Raw genomic sequence first — 21,181 nt, 5'->3', positions numbered from 1 at the left:
GACCAGGCATTCAGACACACACACAAAAATGTTTTGCATTTTTGAAAAGAATGTTGGCCACCGAGTGACTTGGGTTCTTACCACATTTATCCCAATGCTTGTTGCTAGGCAGAATACTTACTGAACTCAGAGATGAGTAAAAAAAAAAAGGCTTGCTAAAAACACATAACCGCTAACGACAAAATAGTCAGAAACAATAACAACTAAAAAAATGGCCAGTTATGAAAACGTTTCTTTCTTTAAATGACTGTTAACTACAGCAAAAAAAAAAAAAAAAAAAACAATCCAACTAATGACACCAAACGAAAATTTTCACCCAATCTTTTCTCCAAATTAATGAATTTATTTCTTTATTTATTAATTAATTTATTTATTTCACTTTGCTGCAGGATAATGAACTTTTTTCCAATCTAATATAAAGAAATGATTCTGTGGACACACACATACAGGCCAACATGGAATTCCTGCATGATAACAGTGCAAAGTCAGCTCCACAATATTTACAAGTTCACTCTTGCTTTCATGTGCGTGTGTGTGTTGTTACGCAAACAAGAGCAAGCTGTAAAATTTGGGCAGACGTAATTATGTTTTCTCTTTTTTGGGGGGCGGGGGGGTTCCATGATGCCATGCTGTGCCGCACAGATCAGAGGGTCAACACCAACAAGACATTTATTTAGCAAGTCCACTCGAGCTGACATCAGAGTGTGAAATTTGAAGTCACACTGGAAGCAGAAACACCCTCCACACACACATTTTTTTTTTTTCCATTGGAAACAATAGAGAATGGATTCATTTGCACAGGCCCACTGCCAAGAAAGACAACAGAATAAATATATGACTAACTACAAAAAAGCTTTTAAAACAAAAGCAACAACCACAAACAATTAATCCAATGACAATGGACTATTAAAAATCATAAATGGCAAATGTGATGAATTGTTGCATTCTATTTTCCCAAACATGTTGGCACGGCTGCATGCTCTTTCTTTTAAAAAGCGGATTTTTTTTTTCTTCTTTTTAATTCTAGGAGACACACAAGGGCGTTAGGTCGTTAAATGCTTGTTGGGACGCATCAGATGCAAGTTACAAACCTAGATTAAAAAGGATAAAAAAATTTTTAAAACAAGTCTACACACCCCAATCAAATTCTGTTTTGAAGAAGCCTGGCTGTTTGAGCAATTGTATGGAAACTGTGAATCAATTTGGGGGGGGGGGGAGAATGAAGTGAACCCGATGAATCATGAGCTGCTTTGAACAAATGTGGAAACTGTACGCACACACACACACTCATCACACATACAAAGTGTGTCATACACAGACACAGACAGACACACACTTGCACTTTTCCAGCATATGACAAATTCCCCGCCAGTTTTCCCACTACTGACCATCTGAACGGCACCTGCTGGTTTGTACAGGACAGACGGCAAGACGTCAGATTCCACAGGAAGGCCCCAGTCTGCAGGAAGTGACATCATCGGTTGCCGGGGAGTCCAGGGCGTTGTTGTGCGAGCTCTCGTGTAGGTCCAGCTGGCCCGCCTCGGCGACAGCTGGGTGGTTGCCTTCGAAACCGCCGCACTATGATGATGATGATAGCAGACCGTTTGAGAAAGGTGCTGACTCATGGGAAACGCTTTGCTTTTGGAGGAGCACAAGCAAGGGTTTGAAAGAAAAAAAAAAAGCTTTTAGTAGTTGGTACATCCAAAATGGATTAAAAAGCTAGCGGGATAGAAGCGATTAATATAGCACAAATTCTTGCTAAATTAGTCCACAAATCCATCCATCCATCCATCTTCTTCCGCTTATCCGGGGTCGGGTCGCGGGGGCAGCAGCTTCAGGAGGGACTCCCAGACTTCCCTCTCCCCAGCCACTTCATCTAGCTCATCCCGGGGCGTTCCCAGTCCACAAATCGCTCAAAGAATTCCATTTAAATTTGCGCATGAATAACACGCCGTATGCAATCAATTTGTTCTGTTACTTTATTGAGTTAGGAGGATGATAGTCAAACATCCTGTATCCTGCTGCAAAATATTTATTTGAAATGAAAGGCAGACAAAGACACTTGAAAAGAAGCTACAAAAGTAGAGCAGGACGTGCGCAAACATTGACCGTAGGCGTGTTGGATGCACTGAAGCGGCTCAAACAATTCAGTAACAGTGTTTTTGTGTTTGTTTTAAATAACAGACACACTTAAATGCACAAATTAAACCTTGCTCATTCGAGTTCCTCCAAGCAATAAATAAACTTTAGTTTCCTTCGCGGACTTTCCGAGGGGGGTGAATTCAGCAGGTCAAATGTGATTTTTCATGCGAGCGGACAAGAAAGCGCCTTGCATACAATCGTGAGTCAGAAAAAAAAAAAGGCGTTAACAGTCGAGCGTCCTCCATCAGTGGCGTCCATTTTAAGTCACGCTGCTTTTGTTCTACCGCTGCAAATGTCCACAAAAAAAATAAAAGGCCACCGCGTTCTCAAAGAAAAAGTCTTGCTGTGACTTAGTCTGAGTGTTTGTAACGTTCTTGTGTAACTCCAGGGGGGGGGGGAGGGGGGGGCATGTTGGGGTGTCACTCGGTGGGACACGCGTTGCGGTCTTTGCAGCAGAAATAGTGCACCACCACGCCATTGGGATATCTGGCAAACGCACTGCGAGACACAAAAACGCTCATTTGGATGTGTTGGAAACAGCAAAATGGAATCAAATTCCCATCATTGAGGCTGATTGATTAAATGACATTTTTTAGGTCCCATCATGGATACAAATTGACAAATGTCATACTTTCTGGCATAATATGGAAAAGTTTACCTGTTTCCAATCTTCTTCTTGCACACTCTGCACGTCTTCTCCTCGGTGATGACGCATTTGACCTGCTGGTGGAAGATGCGCTCCTCTTGCACCTGAAACCCCAAAATGAAAAAAGTCCAGCTGGGTTCTCAGATGAAAGGACGTGAACAAGAACAACCTTACGCTCACCCTGAGAAACTCCGCCTGCAGTAGACTCTTGAGCACCTGGTTGCTACGTTTCCTCTGAGCCTTCTCCTCAAGGACACTCTCCAGGAAGGCTCGGATCTCGTAGATCTGCGTGTTGGCCGGCAGTAGGTCGATGGCCTGTGCAAGAACAAAATTAAATGGGAACCAAAATTTTGAGATGACGCCGAATTGTGGATTTGTGTCATGTCGTACCTTGGTGGTGTTGAGCTTGCTGTGGTGCAGCTCCAGGACCTCCAGGGCGGCCTGGAGGTTGGCCTGCGGTTCCGACAGCTCCATCTTGATGGGCCCCAGGCAGTGTGCGTCCGGTGGGGACAGGTACATCCTCAGCAGGGACAGGTACACCTGCGGGGCAATTTTGTGACGACTCTCTTTTGTCATACAGGACGCAAGAATTGAAATCAACTCACGTCTTTGTCGGCTTCCACGGAGCTGCTGTAATGGCTGTGACAGTATCTGTGGGAAGGAGAGCAAAACGTCTCATTATTTCCACACGCTCACTGGATGTGTGTGCGTCCTCACTCCTCGGCCATGCGCGTGTCCTTCAGGATGTGCACGTAGATGAAGAGCGCCTGCTCGTGCTTTCCCATACGACCCAGGAGCAGGGCCCGTTCCTCCAGAAGACCTTGGGAGAAACAAGAGAGCTTGTTTGCTCATAGACTTGCTCTCAATCTATTTCCAAACTTGCTTACCGTCGAAGGGGAAGTCGCTGATGAGTCGCGCCGGCTCGTAACTGCTGGAAATATCCAGAAAGGAAAGCAACTTGTTCCGGAATTCTCCTAGATCGCCTTTTTCCGTCCCGGCCGCCACGGCTGCAACTCCTGACACGGAATAAAAAAAAAAAAAGTCTATTTTAAGTATTGCCTAAATGTAGTCTAATTGATTCGGTCCAGAGTTCACCAAAGACCTTCCGGCAGTGAGTTGAGGTATTGCTTCATCAGTCCTTGAACCCTTTCCAGGTAGAGCTGAATGAGGGTATTGTGAAACTCGGGGCCCTTGTCGTCCCACACGTAGATGATGTGCTCCAAGTACGGGATGGCCAGCTCCTTGAAGCCCTCCTTCAGGAAGTTGAGCACCTTGTCCCGCGGCAACGTCTCCACCTCTGTCAGGTCCTCCGTGAAGATCTGGTCAACGTACGGAAGGTTGACAAACGGTAGGCGGATCAAATCTGTCTATGTCGAATAAAACGTACCTTCAGCCCATCTTCGGGACAGATCTTCAGCACCCAGGGGGAAAACTCAAAGATCATGCTGAGGTTCTCAACTCCTGTGAGACGGGAATCACAAGGATATAAATATAGACGGGCTTGGTTGAATTGTAAAAATGTTGACTTTTTGTTTGGCAGCACAGATTGATGCCTCACCCGACACGAACACGATAAACTTATGCAGCTATAGGAAAGTGATCCAAGTCCAAAACATGCCAGCTGAAATTTGTAACATTACGGCATGCAACCCATTAGGGGCGTTAAACGGTTCCAAAGTCATGAAGTGCTCTTGCCAAAGTGTAAAAAAAAAAAATCCCCCACTCAATCACTTTCAATTGTGCCAATAACTCAACCGCAAGCAGCAGAAATAAAAAAAATAAAAATAAAAAAAGGATGTTAAAGACAATTTTACATTTGTAAAGACGATACGAGTGATTTCCTCAATAGTAAACTATGAGATAGACAAAAATTAAATTTTGGGACGCTCACCCAGCCTCTGCAGGTACTGCACGGTGCGCTCGTGTCCCTTCAGAGGGGAGTTGGCCTTGGTGGACTGGTCCAGCAGAACCTGCAGAGCTGATGTGAGGAGGAAGAGGAAGGACATGTGAGATTGGTCCAAAGAGAAGCCATGCGCCATCTGCTTCCAATTACACGGCTAACTTCGTCTAATTGTCGCAGATGCTTCGAATCACCGGCGAGATGGAGAAGCGGGTTTTCGAGGAGGGATGACGTCACACGTGCGGGGAAAACCTCCCCGGAGATTAAACGGACGCCGATGGCTTCTATTCAAAGTGAAACGTCGTCGACCGAAAATGCCGAAAAGGTTACGTACCTTTCTGGTGCAGGCCTTTCTTCTCGTAGAGAATAATGAGCTCGCTGTACTTGTGCGCTTTCTTGAGGACGTACTCGCTCTCCTCGATGTGGCAGTGGTTGTTCTCCAAGCGTAGAAGGGGAGAAACCAAGGCCACGTTGGTCTACAACAGAAACACAAAAAGGCTTTTCATCAGCGTTGAGCCACGGACAGAACATTTGAATTGCAAGTACTTACGTGCAGGTAGCACTTCAGCAGGGTGGTGTCGATGATCTGCAGCAGCTTCTTGCGGCTCTTGATGGTGGGCGTGCCCTCCATCAGGGGCGACGTGGTGGACGGGTCCGAGTCGTTGAGCTGTTTCACCAGGTGGCTGCGTTTCTGCGAGGGGGGGGGGGGGGATTTATCACAAAGCTCCAATTTTAATTGCACACATTGAAAAGACAAACCTGGGTGAGGTAATCGATGAGCGCCAAGTGAGCCTTTTCCAGCTCGGCCCCGGACATCGTCGGCAGAGGGTTGGGGTAGTGCAGCTGCCTGCGGTAGTCGGACGGCAGCAGGTCCGGGTACAGGCCGATCACGTGAGTGGGATCTGCGCAAAGCACAAAAAAAGGGTGTCCAAAATAAGGCCATTTGCAACATCCACATTGGAAAGTGGAAAACTGCAAACTATCAAGTCCCACCTGTGCCCAGTTTGGCGAAAACCTGCATGGAGTCGTCGAATCGCTTCTGGCAGTAGAGATTGAAGGCGTACAAGTTCTGAATGTGATGGATCTGCTGTTTCTTGTCCCCGTCTGCGTCGTCTTTCATCTTCTGGCGAGAAGGAAAAAAGTGAATTCGAGAGCCGGCCAATCCTCCAAATGATCAAGATTTGTCACTATGCTCCGCCAACAATCGAGGCCAGTGAAAACAAGAGCGTTGAAAAGACAAATGGTTTGTTCACTCACTGCCAGCTGAAGAGCCAGTTCAAACTGCTTGTCCTCGAGCAGCTGTCGGATCTGCGTGGCGATGGAGACGGGCACCAGGCGCCACACAAAATGGTTGCTGGCCACGTACACCACGTTTGGTCTAGGAAACAGACAAACGGTGGCTTGAAACGATCCATCCAGTCATCTATCGATATGAACGTACCCGGCAGACGTGATGAAACGAGGCCTCTGCAGCTCCACACTCTGCACCAGCAGCCGAGGCTCCAAGGTCCGGATCTCCACGTGGCGGGGCAGCACGGCGATGATGTACGGAGGCTGGTGCTCTGGAGTTGAGGGACACATCACTGCGTGGTCATGCTGGGTCGCTCCAAGTGTGGTGATGTCTTCTTACCCATCGCGATGGGGATATCGGTCCAATTCAGGGCGCACTTCTGGGTGCAGATTCCCTCCTCGTTCAGCACCACGGTGAGGTGGTCCTGCCCGACGGCGACTTTGCCGTCGGCCAGCGGGGTGACGAGCGGCTCCAGCTGTTTGCCGGTCGGGAAGAGCTCCTTAAGGGTACCACGCCCGTCCATCTGGAAACAGCCACGTCACGTAACAACACGTATGGACACTAGGGCGGCGCCAGTCTTTTTTTTTTTTCTCCAATGAAAAGAACATGAAGTATGCGTACCCGGATGAGGTAATAGTCTCTTTTGAAGCCGACGCAGATGGAGTTTTCACACCAGGCCATGGATTTTGGAATATCTGGAGCACCAAAGTCGCCCTGACGACCAAACAAAACAAAAAATTGGAAAAGACTCAATACGTGCAGTAAGATGTCTCACTCTCTACCTGCAGCTCGTGGAACTCTCGATCCTTCCAGTAGTACATCTGCAGCTTCTTCTTTACGGCGACACACATTCTCAGCGTCTCCTCTCCCGAGCTGCTTTGCTGGAAACCAAAAGGAATCGTACGTTCAGATCCTGCCAGCAATTTCATAACCTCAAACTTTCATTGATAATTTAACCAACCTGCAGGTCGCAGACAAAGAGCGTGGCTCCCTTGGCTTTGGAAACCACGGTGATCTGCTGGAATGTCAGCAGGTCGTGGACGTGGATGTTATTCTCTGCGGGAAACCGTCGACCGAGCGAAATGAGTCAGCGATCGAAACTACACGGCAAGAAATTTCAAATGGGTGTCTTACCCAGAAGACTGACAAGTATTTTGTACTGCGAGACGACGTAGAGCTGTGAAACGAGGGAGAGTTGCAAATGAAGACCAAGTATTAGCTACGTGCATAAACGCATCACTACCTGCTGGATCTTCTTGGAAAAGTTTTTGTTGGATTTCTCAAGGGTGACTTCGAAGAGATTGGTGGCTAGGAGGAGAAATAATTGCAATCGGTAAAGCATTCATTGGATAAATTGACTTAATGTTTTGAGTCGCCAAACACACCCTCATGGATGAGTTCTGGTTTGATCGGTAAATGGTTGCCTACCTGGATCCTTTTTGATCCGGTACAAAAGGAGATGCCCAGGCTTGGTACCGACGAGCAGCCAGTCCTCTGTGGGAAGAAATGAACATTTCTGTATTTCTTACTTCCGCCTCTTGCCCAGTTGATTGAGGGGTCAAAACTTACCCCAGGCCGCCATACAGTCGATCTGGAGAGGAAGTTTCTCCAAAATCGGCACCGGCTCGTAGGCGTCGTGCATCTTGACTCACACAGTGGGGCGCTCGGATGGTTCAAAGCCGGGAGTGAGGCGAGGCTCGACAGCCAAGTACTCCACTGAGTGGCCGCTGATCACGGTGGTATTGGTGGTGGTGCCTTCATGAACCAACCGGGGTAGCTTAGCGCTCACAAATACACCGGAGTATTTTGAATGTTCACTAGGCACGCATTTAAAAAAAACGAGAAAGCAAGACGAGAGAATTTCTCTTGACAGTTAACTATGTTCAAAACCAAAACAACAACTGTTAGCTCCCTAGCGAAGTTACCAAAATAACAGCACCGCGTTCCACACCTATTAAATCATAACCTCCGTCCTCGAATTTATGTGCAAAACTACGACAAGTAAAAAAACGTAATTTGTCAACTTAAAAACGGAGCAAGTCTAATGTTGTCGTTAGCAGGCTAGTTAGCCACGCTAGCTCGGAGCTAATTCCTCCTGGCTTCAGCTGACTGGAGGATGCACGTGACTTACGTCACATTCCGCTCATGAGGAACGAATTAAAGGGGCAGGTTGCACCGATGACGTCATTATGGAGTCACTTTTCAAATTTTAATTGTTAATAAAGCTGAAAATATATTTATTCCGAGTTTTTTTTTAGATTCCCAGTTTGCAACAATCCTTGGGGAAAAAATTAAATGCAGACTTTCAATAAAAACTTTATTCGCTGGACATTTACTGCTTGAAATTACACATTGCAGACTAACATCCAGAAAGTTAGACTTTAGACAAAATAAATGATTTGAACAAGACAAATAAGCATAAATTAGGTCATTTGTGATACCCAGGCATATACAGTAATTTGCACAAAGATGTGATCAGGTCGGTCGGACAGAACAGAAAAGCTCAATGTCATTATGTGCACTACATCTGGATTGGAGTACCAAAAAGATTTTTTAGAGATATAATAATATGGAGCATTTTACTTTAATTTCCTGTGACATTTGGAGTTTTGGTGAGGGAGTGAGTGCAGGGAAGGTAGAGAGAGGGTGGTGCTTAAGCCGACATTTTATGGTGCAAGTACACACGTCATTTAGTTATTGAATAAAGGTTCAAAAGTCTTGCATTAGTTACATTCTTTGGAGGGAACATCATAGCTAGATCGCCCTCAGATTTCAGTGATAGGCTTCAAATATGGAAATACAGTAGCTGATTAACTTGAGTGTAATATAGTGTATTTATTTATTTATTAAACATTGCTTCCTTCATTTTAGCCCATATCAAATATCTAGAAAATGGCTCATTGGAGATAATCTAATCTTGTGTTTCCCATCCAATTTTTTCTTTATGGGTGGGGGGTGTGGTGGGTGGAGTTGGAATGTGGGTGACGACTGTAGAGCAAAGTCACGGACACATTCCAGATGGCTTTTCGACCGCTTTGGGTCACTTTGGAGAGTTAGGGTAGTCACTCCATTTTGGATCGCTCCATTTTAGTTTTCAGGATTTCCTGCAAGAGCAGCTCATGGTGAGAGCAATGTCAACACATAGAGAAAAAAAAAAAGGATTGTGGCGTGTGCATGCATTACCTCTTCCTCATCTAGCATTGCGGGGAGAGCTCTGGTGGTAGAAAAATAGAACAGGACATTTAAAAAAATAAAAAATAAAAATTGTTTTCAGTCTTGCACTGTGCTATTAACTTACACATCAGCAACAGTTGTCGGAATGTTCTCCTCGACCCATTTCAGGTCTTCATCCTAGTGTTGAAAAGAGACACACAAATGAGAAGAAAAAAAAAAAAGTCCAAACTTAATGAAACACGAGCTTTGACAGTACCTCTTTACTCAAGAGCTTCTGAGTGCCGTTGGACTCCGGTTTGGATCCTCTCATCTTCATCCCCTCTTTGGATAGGCAGATAAAAAAAGCAGAGTGAGATCTAAAGCATCTATTTTAGATCATCTGGTGGCCACGTTTCAGCCTTGTCGGTAGCGACGAATTTGGCGGCGCCCCCCGAATGGCTGATTGTTCTCAGATGTTTGAAACCAATTTTCAATCGGCAATTTCAGTCTCCTGGAGGACAGCTTACCAAAAGCTTCGTTCAACATGGGTTCTTTGGCCTCATCCTCGTCTTCATCGTCATCATCGATCAGAGGCGAGTGGGAGAACCTGCAAGGAAGGCACGATGATGAGATTTCATCCGTCTATGAAGATGTCTCCGATTCGGACCTCTGGTTGTTGGCGGAGGGGCGCAGCAGCACCATGATGACCAGCAGGATCGTGGAGAAGAGCAGCCGCCAAAAGGCGTCGTCCACCCATAAATCCCTCCAGCTCTGGAAAGGCAGAAGATTATTAGTGATGCTAGAACAGTACTTGGAGAAAAAAAAGTTCAGAGGAACTTATACAAACCTTCTGGCAGTCCACCAGCTTGAAGACTTTGGTGGTCCAGATGATGAAAACGATGGAGGCTGGAAACACATTTGGACACAAGCGGGCGAGACATAAAACAATTCAACAATTTTAATCAAATTATGGACTACAGAACTATTCATAGCTTGGCTGAAGGTCTTGAATGGAGCCTCACCCAGCATTGAGAAGATGAGCGTGTTGGTAAAGTGCTGATACAAGGAAAGCTTGACAACATTCCGACGCAACTTCAGCAGACGAGTGGTTTGCGACAGGCTGATGAAGATGTGGATAGACGCAAGTTAAGGAGATGACAAAAATAAAATGATATTCAAGTTGAGAGAAGAACGCTCTTGGGGTTGACTGGAAGGATATCCACCACATGACACAGGAGTCAATGAGGGAGAGACTGAGGTTGGCAACCAGAGCCACCGTTCCATAAAAACCCTAGAGACACAAGAACAATGTAACAATGAGGGGGGAAAAAAATATAGAATGATGTTTTTTTTCATATAATAAAATAGTTCCCAGGTGTGATATACTTTGATCAAAATACAAAAGGAATCCCGATATACATAAAATAAGTGGACCTTGAACAGTTCCCAGAGGAACTTCAAAATTATCTAATACTATGAGGACAAAAAATAGGACTAACTTGATTAATCAAATAATTTGATATTTAAAAAAAAAAAAAGATCTGTCACAACAAAGCTCCATCATTTACACGATTTGGATACTTACGCCCGTCACCCTGAGCACGCCTTCCACCGATGAGAAGAGCAAGTAGAGCAAGCCAACCGCAGCCAGACGGTGCACTGTGGTGCCCAACCTGGGCCTGAATGACAAATAAAAATGCAAAAACATGCTTATGTGTTTAGCTCATTTCTCTTCCGTAGTGTTTGTTGCTACTACGTTGACTTACTTGACGATACCGTAACCCAGGCTGACGATGAGCACCAGGATGCGGGCCAGAGATCGCTTCAGCGCAGAGAGCAGCTCGGCAAAAATCACGGCACCCTCAACTGAAACAAGAGGAAAAAAACATTACGACGGCTGGCAGCAGTCACTGGGCCCCTTGCACAATTTTGTTTTGCAGACACCATAGTCTCCTCTGTAGCGGATGTTCTGATACTCGGAGTAGAAGACGGCCTTCTCCAGCATGCCCAGGATGATGACACCACCGATCCAGAACTGGACCCTGAGTAAGTCCCGCCAGTAGCAAGCGCACCAGAAGAGCCAGAGTGCGGCGAAGAACACGTAGACGATGCACATGATCATGAAGAACTGCCAAAGACATCAAATACGCTTGTAAAGAACCTGAAAAGTGAATTTTGTAAGACGATAACATGCAAAGACTGAGAACTATGTCGCACTGACAGAATCTATCAGAGCTGCGTCCCATTACTTTTGGCCCAGTTGAGGGACTCACCATCATCTGAGGCCAGTCAGCAGGGGAGGAGTAGTCATGTGTTCCTTTCATCTCCACTTTCACTGTGCAAAACAACCAATCCAAATATGTATTTCATTTCTTGATTACTTTTCCGTATAATCGTCCTCACTGGTGAAGGCAAAGTTGGGCTGCTCGGCCACAGAGTCGTCATCTTCCGCGCCGCGGAACAGCGGCTGCACTTTGACGATGAACAAGTACGGGCTGTCCTCCCACGCCTTGGCGACGGCACCCAAGTCCTGCCGCGACAAGCACGTCGTTTTTATTTACGCGGGAACAGACGTACAACAAAGCGGTATATTTCTTACCGGCTTGTCAGGCCAAACAAGGCTCTGGTTTGAAGCGTCGCTCTGAATTTGACAAAAATTAAAAGTCTCAAAACGTAGACTGTTATTGTTTTGGATGGAATAACAAATGAGTAGGACTCACCTTTAGGCTGGTCAGCGGTTGATATGGATTGAAATCGCCATAGTACACCTTGATGGGAGGGACATGAGACGTGGTTTGATTACCTCCGCCAAGGAAACTATTCTTACATCGATGGGGGATTTGAGCACTGTCTGTCTTTATGTGTTGCTGCACCACTTGTGTTGAAATATTTCTTGCTTATAAGATTGCTATTCATTAGCCAGTCATTAAGCTAATGAAGGAGTTTGTTTTTTGGTTTATTGCCTTTGTTTGGTCACCAACCTTTGGCAAAAAGAGAGCCGAGCAGTTCTCAAAGTAGACGTAGCCCTGACTGTAGAAGCCGCTCCAGCCCTCCTTGAGCATGTGCTCCATGGCGAACATGTTGATGGCCTTGTTGTCCTGCAAGGGAGAAGACATACGGTGAGACCGATGGCCTGGGTGTCCAACATGCAGGATACTTACGGGCGTGTTGAAGATCTCATTGTAGCACACGGAGGAACGCAAGTACCAGCTGATGTTGAAGGCCACATTTCGATCGCACGTGCTGACGTCACCCTGGACTGTCGGTGCGAGAGTAAAAAGAGTTGTTCAATTAATGGTTGCAATCCTAGTTGTTGGACAACTCCTTTCAACACTACCTAGTACTCACACTTCATGAAGATAGTGGTGTTGGCGTACAGCGTCTTCCGAAAGACGGCATGTTGTGTCTATAAACACAAACAAGTCATTTTTTGGCGTGTTGTCAATTTTTTATGTTATATTTAGTGCCCATTTTTCATTTTTTTCAAGAACGACACTAGCAACCATAAGCAATCTAGCACCCGCAAATATCTTGAATATTCGGAGACGTATGAACCATATTGCGCTGATGTCAACTAGTCTCAAAGTTTTCGTCGCTATTCATGTTGTTAACTAGCCGCACGTCAAAGTTGCGTGTGCACTTTGTAAAAATGTCATATAGCGGTGGTAACAGCGCGACTACAAGTTATACAGACATTCTTTTAGTGATCTTAACTGTCTTCTTACTGCGAACAAAGAGCGTAATTATAGATGGATAAGGAGAATGCAATACGCTCAAACTGCTTCCCGTATGTCAGTTTGTTTGACAGCTAGCCGGCTAACTGGCGAGCTAGCTAACGAGCTAACAGTGCTTTTTAACCAGCAAACACTTCCGCATAATGGTGGGGTCTAAAAACGGTGACACTCACCGAGTTGACGTCCACGTTCCACACGGACACCTCCGCCGTTCTGGCGGCAGGTAAAGCTGCCGCGAGGAACAAGAAGAAGCGTAACAATCGCGTTGCGTTATTTGGCATCTTGGTGGTTTCGAGGTTCTGGATGGAGCATCCGCCGCCTCCCCCCGTCACGGATCCGGCTTGATGACTTGTTAGTGTAATGTAAGATCTTCCCACTAGAGGGCGACAGATTACGTCTAACGATGAGCAATTTTTCCTTATTAAAAAAACCTTTTAGGGGGGTTGTGGGGGATTATCTGTATTTTCATTCATTGCAATAGGGGGAAAGTATATTTAAGACACAAATATAAGTTACAGAACTAATTGAAAGCGAATCTTAACTGTATACAAGACATTAAATAGTCAATTTTTGTCCTAATCTTCAAATGACATCCATCCATCTCTCCATTTCCTATACCGGGGCAATTTGGAGTGGTCAATCGGCCTACCAAGCATGTTTTTGGAATGTGGGAGGAAACCCACGCAGGCACGGGGAGAACATGCAAACTCCACACAGGGAGGGCCGGAGGGGTCAATCGAACCCACACCCTGTCGCCGTCTTCTAAATATTGTCATATGGCAACGGAAATGCAAATCGTTAATTCCAGAAAAACGAGTCGTGGGAGTTGGAGCTTGTAACTGTCAGTATAAAGAAGCGGTTATCTCCAGTATAAAAGCACACGTGAAGTGGTAACTTTTTCGTGTGGATCTGAGCGTCTGAGAAGACTTGACACCCTCTTTGTCATCTTTTACTTCTTCTGTGCTCGACATGGTGGATGTGAAGCAGCCCATTCCTGGGTATCATTTTACTATTAATAATAATATATAATATATCAATTTAACAGCAGCGTCCCACAATGACCTGTTTTGGATGACAGTAAATATAAATAAGAGGGGTTTTTTTTCTTTTAAATTGGATGTTGTTTTTCCCACAGTGGTGTGCCTGGCGGTGATGGCAAGGATAAGTTTATGAAGAGTCATCAGGTTGCCTTTTACAGGTATGTCACTCACCTCCTACAGTATGTTGCATTTTAATATAATTTCCCAATTTCATTTTATTTACAGTTTGACAAAGTGAATATAAATACAGGATAAAAATTCTGGTATTTGTACTTAATTTTCTTCTATTAATTTACGTATATCTGATTGAAGTTGAAATTTTAAAACAGGATTTAATTATATTGTAATCAAATGTTTTCTTTACCGGTTTTATTCCAAAAAAAATCCAAATGAATCATAACACAAAATATTACAACTAATTTTCAAAGTCATTCATTTATATTGCTTGCTCATGTTAAAACTCGTGTCACTTTAATTTTTTCCCCCCAAGACGGCAGACAAATGGCCCCAAAATGCAGTTTGAAGCTCTTTTCCATACTCTTGCCCTCAACGAAAAGGGCATCCGCTTTGAACTGCTGGAACCATTCATGAAGGTATGAAGTTCATCATCATTAAAAAAAAAACTAACAAACATAGAATATAACATTTTAAAAAGAAATAGACCGACTTTCAGAAACACTTACAATGTGCCAAATGTTGCATCTGGGTTGATTTAGCAGAAGCTCCTTCATTTTCCAGTTGATAACAATGAAGGCGTGTCCCTGCTCTATTTTCTCTTCACCTGTGTGTGGACCAAAAATAGATATAATTGTTATATAATTGGTATAATTGTTATAATTGTTTTCCCACAGATAAAGCTGCTTGTGTGTGTTTCGCCCTGCAAAAACGACACGGTCAGGATTGTCATTGACGAACTGAATCCCATCAAAGCGCGTTACAGGGTTCAGGATGTGCTCACCCGGGAGCCGCAAAGTGAAATGTGAGTCCGGTCGCCCCGTAGCATCTTTCATTAAAATACTTTTCGATGCGCTCCTACACCTCTTTGATGCTGACTCCTTTACGGGCAGGGTGAGACTGGAGGAACAGCAGGACGACTTGGTGACAATCTCCTGGGCCTCGGGGCTCTACAGGTGCCGCGTGTGGCGTCAACCTTTCCGTGTAGAGCTTCTGTGCGAGGACCAACCGCTGGTGACGTTCAACGCGCAAAGCAAGCTGTGGTTCGAGACTCTGCGGGAACGTCCTCAGGAGTGAGCGTCACAATTACGTGGCAATTAACAGACAGTCAATTATTTACTATGGCGTGTGATGTTTTTTGTTTTTTCTCAGGGTCAATGAAGGGAACACTGAGGTAAGTAGGACGCGACACAACAAGCTGAAACCTGTTTTAAGTTTGTTCGAGTCATAATTGTCTCTCTCTCCCACAGCCGGAGGGAGACTGTCTTTGGAGAGAGACATTCAGGATCTTTGAGGACGTCAAAGCCAACGGTTAGGTTTTGGTATAATTGCTTAAACCGGCTGCTAAATGGCATTTTAGTGTTTATATTGGGTGAAGGTGAAGACATTTTGAATGTTTTCTTGGGCGAGCTGAGTGTATGTCTGTGTTTTACTGCTTAGGACCCAGTAGCATTGGGGCTGATTTGTGTCTCCATGGATTCCAAGATGCGTTTGGTATACCTGAACATGCTGATAATCTCCGCTTGGCAGACACCAGGTCCGTGAATAATTGCCAAATTGGACTTCTTTTGACCGTTGACTTCTCCAAACCAGCCAAAACACACTCAAAAAGAAAATATTTAAACATGTCATTGGTTTGAGTGCGACAAATTCGATGAATATTGGGTCCGTTAAAAGATTTTCTGAGAAAAGGAGGTTTGCGCCGCTGTGGGAGTGGCCGACGGCAAAAATAGTGGCTTCTACTTATAATGATGACAAAGGTTTGATGCCTGCTGTTCACATATCTACGGATGACGTGAGGTACCTGTGAACTTCCACCACCAATGTCTGCCTGCGTCAAGAATCAAATCTTCAAAAATCCTGTTACACCAGCTGCCACACCTACATTGACACTTTTAGATGGTCTGAGGATGTTGAAGTTAAGGCTGGCTCCCTGCCATCCACTTGCATCTCTGCCAATTCAATTGAAAAAGCGAGGTTGGTAATCAAGCATCTGATTCTATGTCCCCCGCCCCTCAGACATAACGAACCGTACCGACTGTACAACCTGGATGTGTTCGCCTATGAGATCAACAGCCATCTGGGCGTGTACGGCAGCGTCCCACTCGTGGTGGCTCACAAGCAAGACCGAACTCTGGGAGTCTTTTGGCACAATGCCTCGGACTCGTTTGTACATGTCAACTATGACCAGGTACTGGTGATCCAGTCCTCTTTGGTCTTAAGTCCTGAATCCCTAGTATGTCTCTATGTTTTAGTCTCCAATCTTCAATTCTTGACTTTGTCCTTATTAAGTCCGAGTTCAGTTTTAGCCATTAGTCCTAACCCCCAAGTACGAGTGATTTTATTCTTTGGTCATACCGTAGTCTTTAGTCTTAAATCCTAGTTCTTAGCGCTAGTTTGTAGTCCCGTCTTATTTTTTAGGCCTGTCTCAATCTACTTCTAAAGTACATCTAGTGTTTCATTTTCTGGACTTCTTCCAGCAAAACGGTCTGCCGCCCCACACCGACATCCACTGGCTGTCTGAGAGCGGCGTGATAGACTGCATGGTTCTGCTGGGCCCGAGTCCAGCACAGATGTATCGCCAGTATGCTGAGCTGACAGGTGTGTGACTGACCCCAGATGACCCAGATGTAAACGTAACCGTAGTGAATGAGTGAAAAGCTTCTGACTTACCTCGCAGGGTACCAGGCCCTCCCGCCGCTGTTCGCGCTGGGTTACCACCATTCGCGCTGGGATAATGACACCCAAGACGACGTGGCAGATGTGGACACCAAGTTTGACGAGCACCACATCCCGTATGATGTCATGTGGCTGGACATCGAACACACGAATGAGAAGCGCTTCTTCACTTGGAACCCCAAGCTGTTTCCTGACCCGGCCAACCTGCAGCACCAGCTGGAAAAGAAGAACAGGAAGGTCTTAGACTTTACAAGTCCTTGTCTTTAGCCGTGAAACTTCTTCTCGAGTAGTATTAATTCATTGCTAGACCTCCCTTTGCATTAAATCCTAAATCCTAGTTTTGAGACCTAAGTCTGTAGTCCTAGTCTTATCTTTAGACGTGAATTCTTAGTCCAAAGCATCAGTCTTGCAGCTCTAGGCTGGTCCTGTTTTACGCTTTAGTCTTACCTTCAACTGTTTTTCCCAACCAAGTCATTCTGTTTTCTGATCTTAGTTGGTGGTTATCATTGATCCACCTATCATGATCGATCCTGAATGGTCGCTGTACAAGGAGGGACTGGAGGGAAAGCATTTTGTCTTGGACAGAGACGGGCAGGTTTTCAAGGGCACTTCCTGGGCAGGCGACTCTCACTTTCCGGACTTCAGCAACCCACACACGCGGGCCTGGTACGCCCAGTGCTTATCCTTGGATCGATACAAGGTTAGCGTGAAAATAACCTTTCGTCCTACTTCTTACAACTATCATGAATGTAATTGAATTTGATGACCTCAAATAATGGCGTAAGGTCATTTGATGATCTTCTTCTTGATGCAGGGCTCGACGCCAGTGTTGCATGGGTGGGTTGACATGAACGAGCCCACCGTGTTCTCTGGGCCCGAGTTGTCGTTGCCTAAGGATTCGTTGCAATATGACGGCTGGGAACATCGTGATTTGCATAATCTGTACGGTTTTCATCAGGTGAGGGGAAAGAAGCATGTCGGTAAATAGTATTAGTACAATATCAAATATTGATAGAAACGGAAAGTGGGTGGAATGTAATGATGCCTGAGGCTCTAAGCCAACATTGAGATGAACATAAGTCAGTCCCCTTTAAAGAATCAAATAGAAGATTTTATGTAATCCAACGATTTTATGTAAATCACGAGACGTAACAAACAATAAAAAAATGGAACAATGACTGACAGGTATGTGCGCCACGCAATTGATTTTTTTCGTAATCTATTCGTCTCTCCTAGCATATGGCTACCGCGGACGGCCTTTTGACCCGCTCAGGTGGCATGGAAAGACCTTTCGTCCTGTCTCGGGCCTTCTTCGCCGGGTCTCAGAGATTAGGTATGTGCATAAGCTTTGGAATCCAGTACAAAAAAAGAACCATCAGCAAAGAGTTTCTGTCACGCAGGAGCGGTGTGGTCTGGAGACAACCTCGCAATTTGGTCGTTTCTGAAGATCTCCATCCCCATGTCTCTGTCCATGTGCGTAGCGGGCCTTTCGTTTACCGGAGGTGAGTCACTCCAGTCCGGATTCCTATTAGAAGACAATCTGCATCTGTTTTTTTTTAAGCATATAATCTTTGTTTTGACCTTGATCCTGTGCCTTTCAGCCGACATTGGCGGGTTCATCCCGGAGCCGACCACTGATTTGCTGATCCGCTGGTACCAAGCGGCCTGCATGCAGCCCTTTTTCCGAGGCCACTCGTCGATGAACTCGGCGCGCCGGGAACCCTGGGTGTTCGAGAAGCATGTGACCGACGCCATCCGAGCTGTCATCGAAGAGCGGTACAGTCCCGCCGTCCTTTCGTCTCTAATTGCATTCAGCTCATTTGAAATGGGCCCAAAATCTGGATTTTCAGGTACCGCTTGCTGCCTTTCTGGTACACTCTCTTCTATCGGGCTCACACTGACGGCCTGCCTGTGCTCAGGTCAGTGCTGCTGTTTGCTGGATACAATTGTTGTCATTTAGTTGCACAATACATGATGAGACCCTGGTCGACTTTGTTTTCAGCAGCATATTGGGTGGATGGGTGGGTTCTTCTCAATCAGTAATTTCCGTTGCTCTATGTTCAGGCCTCTGTGGATAGAGTTCCCTGAGGAGAAGAGACTCTTCAACGTGGATCACCAATTCATGATCGGTGAGGGTTTTTTTGTTTTTTTTCCGACCCACCGCTAAGATTATTTGTTCTACTAATTAATGTTGAACACAGGAGAAGCGCTGCTGGCGTATCCCGTCACTGACCCCAACGTTTCACAACTGGAAGTTATCTTTCCTGGAGCGGAGCAGGTAGCATAAATATTGAACCAGAGCTCATAACTGTCAACTTTACTGGTTTTTCTTCTATTTTAGCTTTGGTATTACGTCAAATCTGGGGCAGTTTACCATGGAGGCGGGACACAGAGTTTTCCGGTTACCTTGGAAACGGTAAATCGTTTTTTGGCTCTTGTCCCACTGCTGACGTCTCAGTCGACTTGACGCTTTCCTGGAGAAATATGATCTCATGGTTGCCAAGACAACATTGTAGCAAACTATTTTGTACAATGTCATCAGATTCCGGTGTTCCAGCGAGGCGGTACGATGGTGATCCGCGCCATAGAGCTGGGGACTTGTACCACTGACCTTCTGAAGAGTCCCCTCGCCATCTTGGTGGCTCTGGACGCTCAGGTGAGAAGAGCAAAGCGCCGAGTCCTCATTTGAAAGGCAGAAAAATTCCGGATCCTCCGTTACGGCTCTTGGCAGCGGTTTACGAGTGGTGGAGGTTGCATCAGTATACCAGTTTGCCCAATCTCCCACAGGGTGCCGCTAACGGTGAGGTGTACCTGGACGATGGCCACACCTTCTCCTACCGTGACAAGGGGGAGTTCTGCCTCCGCTCCTTCCACATGATAGCAGGACGCCTTCAGTGCCGGTGAGTCCTCCCTCCTCAACTTCATGTCGTATCCTCACAACGCGGTGACGTCACAACTGTCACACTGCAGCGCCGCCGACAAAGTGGGGAGCTACAAGTGTGGCACAACGGTGCGCTCGGTGGAGGTCTTGGGGTTGCAAGGAGAGCCGTCGGCGGTGAAGGTCTACGCGGCGGGTTCGGCCGAGGAGTACGTCTCGGTGGAATACGATTACGACCCGGAGCGGCGCTCCCTGAACGTCAGGAACTTGGAGCTAAGCGTGGACAAGGACTGGGACATCCAGATAGGTTGACTTCCTGTCACAACATTCACTGTATACAGATTGAGTTAAGTTCTACACTGCTCAAACAATAAATCGGGCATTAAAAATGAAGATGAACGTTTCCCTGTCTTTATTACATACAAACCAAGCTGCGTTAACCCGATTGCTAAAGAATTTATAGAGTGAATTAATAATGAATGCAGCCAAGGAGAAACACTAGCTCCTTACTATGTAACAGTTGAACTTTTCTGTCCTTTCCATCAGAATCTTTCCATCGACAATCAATGAGCTAGATGACTTGTTATTGTAGTGCAACATCTTCACACTAGAGGGAGACAGGTGACATGTTCATATAGCTGGTGTTTTGAGCCAAGATCTGCATGATCATTGTGCTATTGCTTGCATGGTTCTTCAGTTAAACGCCCACCCATGATGGTCTATAAACGCTCCCTGAAAAAGTACATTGACCTGACTGACGCCTTTGACTCCGTCATCCATTCCATCCTCCTGCAGAGGCTCTCTATTATTGGCCTGTCGTCACACGCATGTGATTGGTTTGCCAGCTACCTAAACAATCGACTCCAGCAAATTAAATTGGAAAATATTCTTTCTGACCCTCTCACCATCTCCAAAGGGGTTCCTCAAGGCTCGATCCTAGGCCCATTGCTGTTCTCCATTGACATGAATGACGTAGTCAAGTATGTCGGCAGTTCAAAGATCCACCTTTATGCTGATGACCCTATATTCTGAAGGTCCTTCTCTCCATTCTGCAGCATCCTCATTACAACTTAGCTTCACCTCCGTTGAAGAATATTTCCATAATCTCCATCGCCTTCTTAACACAAAGAAAACCATCATTTTTAACCGGTCTCGTGCTCCCAACAATACCCCTAAAATATTTTGTGCAGATGGTACTGAACTCGAGTTTGTAAATTGTTACAAATATCTTGGTTTATGGTTGGACTCGTATTAATATGAACCATTTTTCTTATTGACTGAAAGTGAAACTGTTACGGAGCTGAGCAGGCAATCGTAATTACTACTGTCAGAACAAGAAAAAAAAGATTAAAAAGATTAAAGTCCCAATGATCGTCACACACACACCTGGGTGTGGTGAAATTTGTCCTCTGCATTTAACCCATCCCCGTGTGATTTTAATCCATCCCCTGGGGGAGAGGGGAGCAGTGAGCAGCAGCGGTGCCGCGCTCGGGAATCAGTTGGTGATCTAACCCCCCAATTCCAACCCTTAATGCTGAGTGCCA

The 21,181-nt window shown here is 45.6% G+C and overlaps 3 protein-coding genes across 4 annotated transcripts; 1 reads left to right on the top strand and 2 right to left on the bottom strand.

Annotated features, from left to right (window-relative positions):
• Positions 1 to 1,961: 1,961 nt before the first annotated feature.
• On the bottom strand, positions 1,962 to 8,110 carry vps39 (VPS39 subunit of HOPS complex). 2 transcript variants are annotated; one of them, XM_037241195.1, is made up of 24 exons: positions 7,549 to 8,110; positions 7,408 to 7,473; positions 7,223 to 7,287; positions 7,114 to 7,156; positions 6,941 to 7,035; positions 6,762 to 6,860; positions 6,601 to 6,693; positions 6,319 to 6,502; positions 6,130 to 6,250; positions 5,946 to 6,066; positions 5,682 to 5,811; positions 5,448 to 5,590; positions 5,239 to 5,379; positions 5,023 to 5,164; positions 4,680 to 4,766; positions 4,176 to 4,249; positions 3,891 to 4,107; positions 3,676 to 3,804; positions 3,506 to 3,608; positions 3,394 to 3,439; positions 3,179 to 3,328; positions 2,969 to 3,103; positions 2,801 to 2,892; positions 1,962 to 2,640 (listed from the first exon to the last, which is right to left on the bottom strand). In XM_037241195.1, the coding sequence occupies exons 1-24, from the start codon at positions 7,619 to 7,621 to the stop codon at positions 2,562 to 2,564; spliced, it is 2,628 nt and encodes an 875-aa protein (XP_037097090.1). In that variant the 5' UTR covers positions 7,622 to 8,110; the 3' UTR covers positions 1,962 to 2,561. The 2 variants fall into 2 exon arrangements, with proteins under 2 accessions (XP_037097090.1, XP_037097091.1); XM_037241196.1 differs by having other exon boundaries at positions 5,682 to 5,808.
• Positions 8,111 to 8,286: 176 nt separating this feature from the next.
• Positions 8,287 to 14,623, bottom strand: LOC119116093 (transmembrane protein 87A-like). Its single transcript, XM_037241252.1, has 21 exons — positions 14,590 to 14,623; positions 13,040 to 13,242; positions 12,481 to 12,538; positions 12,294 to 12,391; positions 12,114 to 12,230; positions 11,853 to 11,900; positions 11,732 to 11,773; positions 11,536 to 11,662; positions 11,406 to 11,467; positions 11,077 to 11,260; positions 10,899 to 10,998; positions 10,718 to 10,811; positions 10,352 to 10,423; positions 10,155 to 10,263; positions 9,980 to 10,038; positions 9,800 to 9,903; positions 9,660 to 9,739; positions 9,410 to 9,474; positions 9,278 to 9,330; positions 9,163 to 9,193; positions 8,287 to 9,083 (listed from the first exon to the last, which is right to left on the bottom strand). The coding sequence occupies exons 1-21, from the start codon at positions 14,606 to 14,608 to the stop codon at positions 9,042 to 9,044; spliced, it is 1,767 nt and encodes a 588-aa protein (XP_037097147.1). The 5' UTR covers positions 14,609 to 14,623; the 3' UTR covers positions 8,287 to 9,041.
• On the top strand, positions 13,712 to 20,030 carry LOC119116067 (neutral alpha-glucosidase C-like). The gene is made up of 23 exons (XM_037241193.1): positions 13,712 to 13,864; positions 14,002 to 14,064; positions 14,397 to 14,499; positions 14,758 to 14,885; positions 14,974 to 15,153; positions 15,233 to 15,254; positions 15,331 to 15,391; positions 15,521 to 15,617; positions 16,100 to 16,271; positions 16,561 to 16,681; positions 16,761 to 16,996; positions 17,253 to 17,459; positions 17,574 to 17,717; positions 17,996 to 18,092; positions 18,160 to 18,261; positions 18,361 to 18,535; positions 18,610 to 18,678; positions 18,824 to 18,888; positions 18,961 to 19,037; positions 19,101 to 19,175; positions 19,302 to 19,415; positions 19,547 to 19,659; positions 19,730 to 20,030. Exons 1-23 carry the CDS (start codon positions 13,836 to 13,838, stop codon positions 19,947 to 19,949), a joined length of 2,670 nt encoding a protein of 889 aa, XP_037097088.1. The 5' UTR covers positions 13,712 to 13,835; the 3' UTR covers positions 19,950 to 20,030.
• Positions 20,031 to 21,181: the final 1,151 nt, after the last annotated feature.

This window comes from Syngnathus acus, chromosome 22, assembly GCF_901709675.1.
Source record: "Syngnathus acus chromosome 22, fSynAcu1.2, whole genome shotgun sequence".
In the NCBI taxonomy this organism is placed as follows: Eukaryota; Metazoa; Chordata; class Actinopteri; order Syngnathiformes; family Syngnathidae; genus Syngnathus; species Syngnathus acus.
This window is presented reverse-complemented; position numbering and strand designations above follow the sequence as displayed.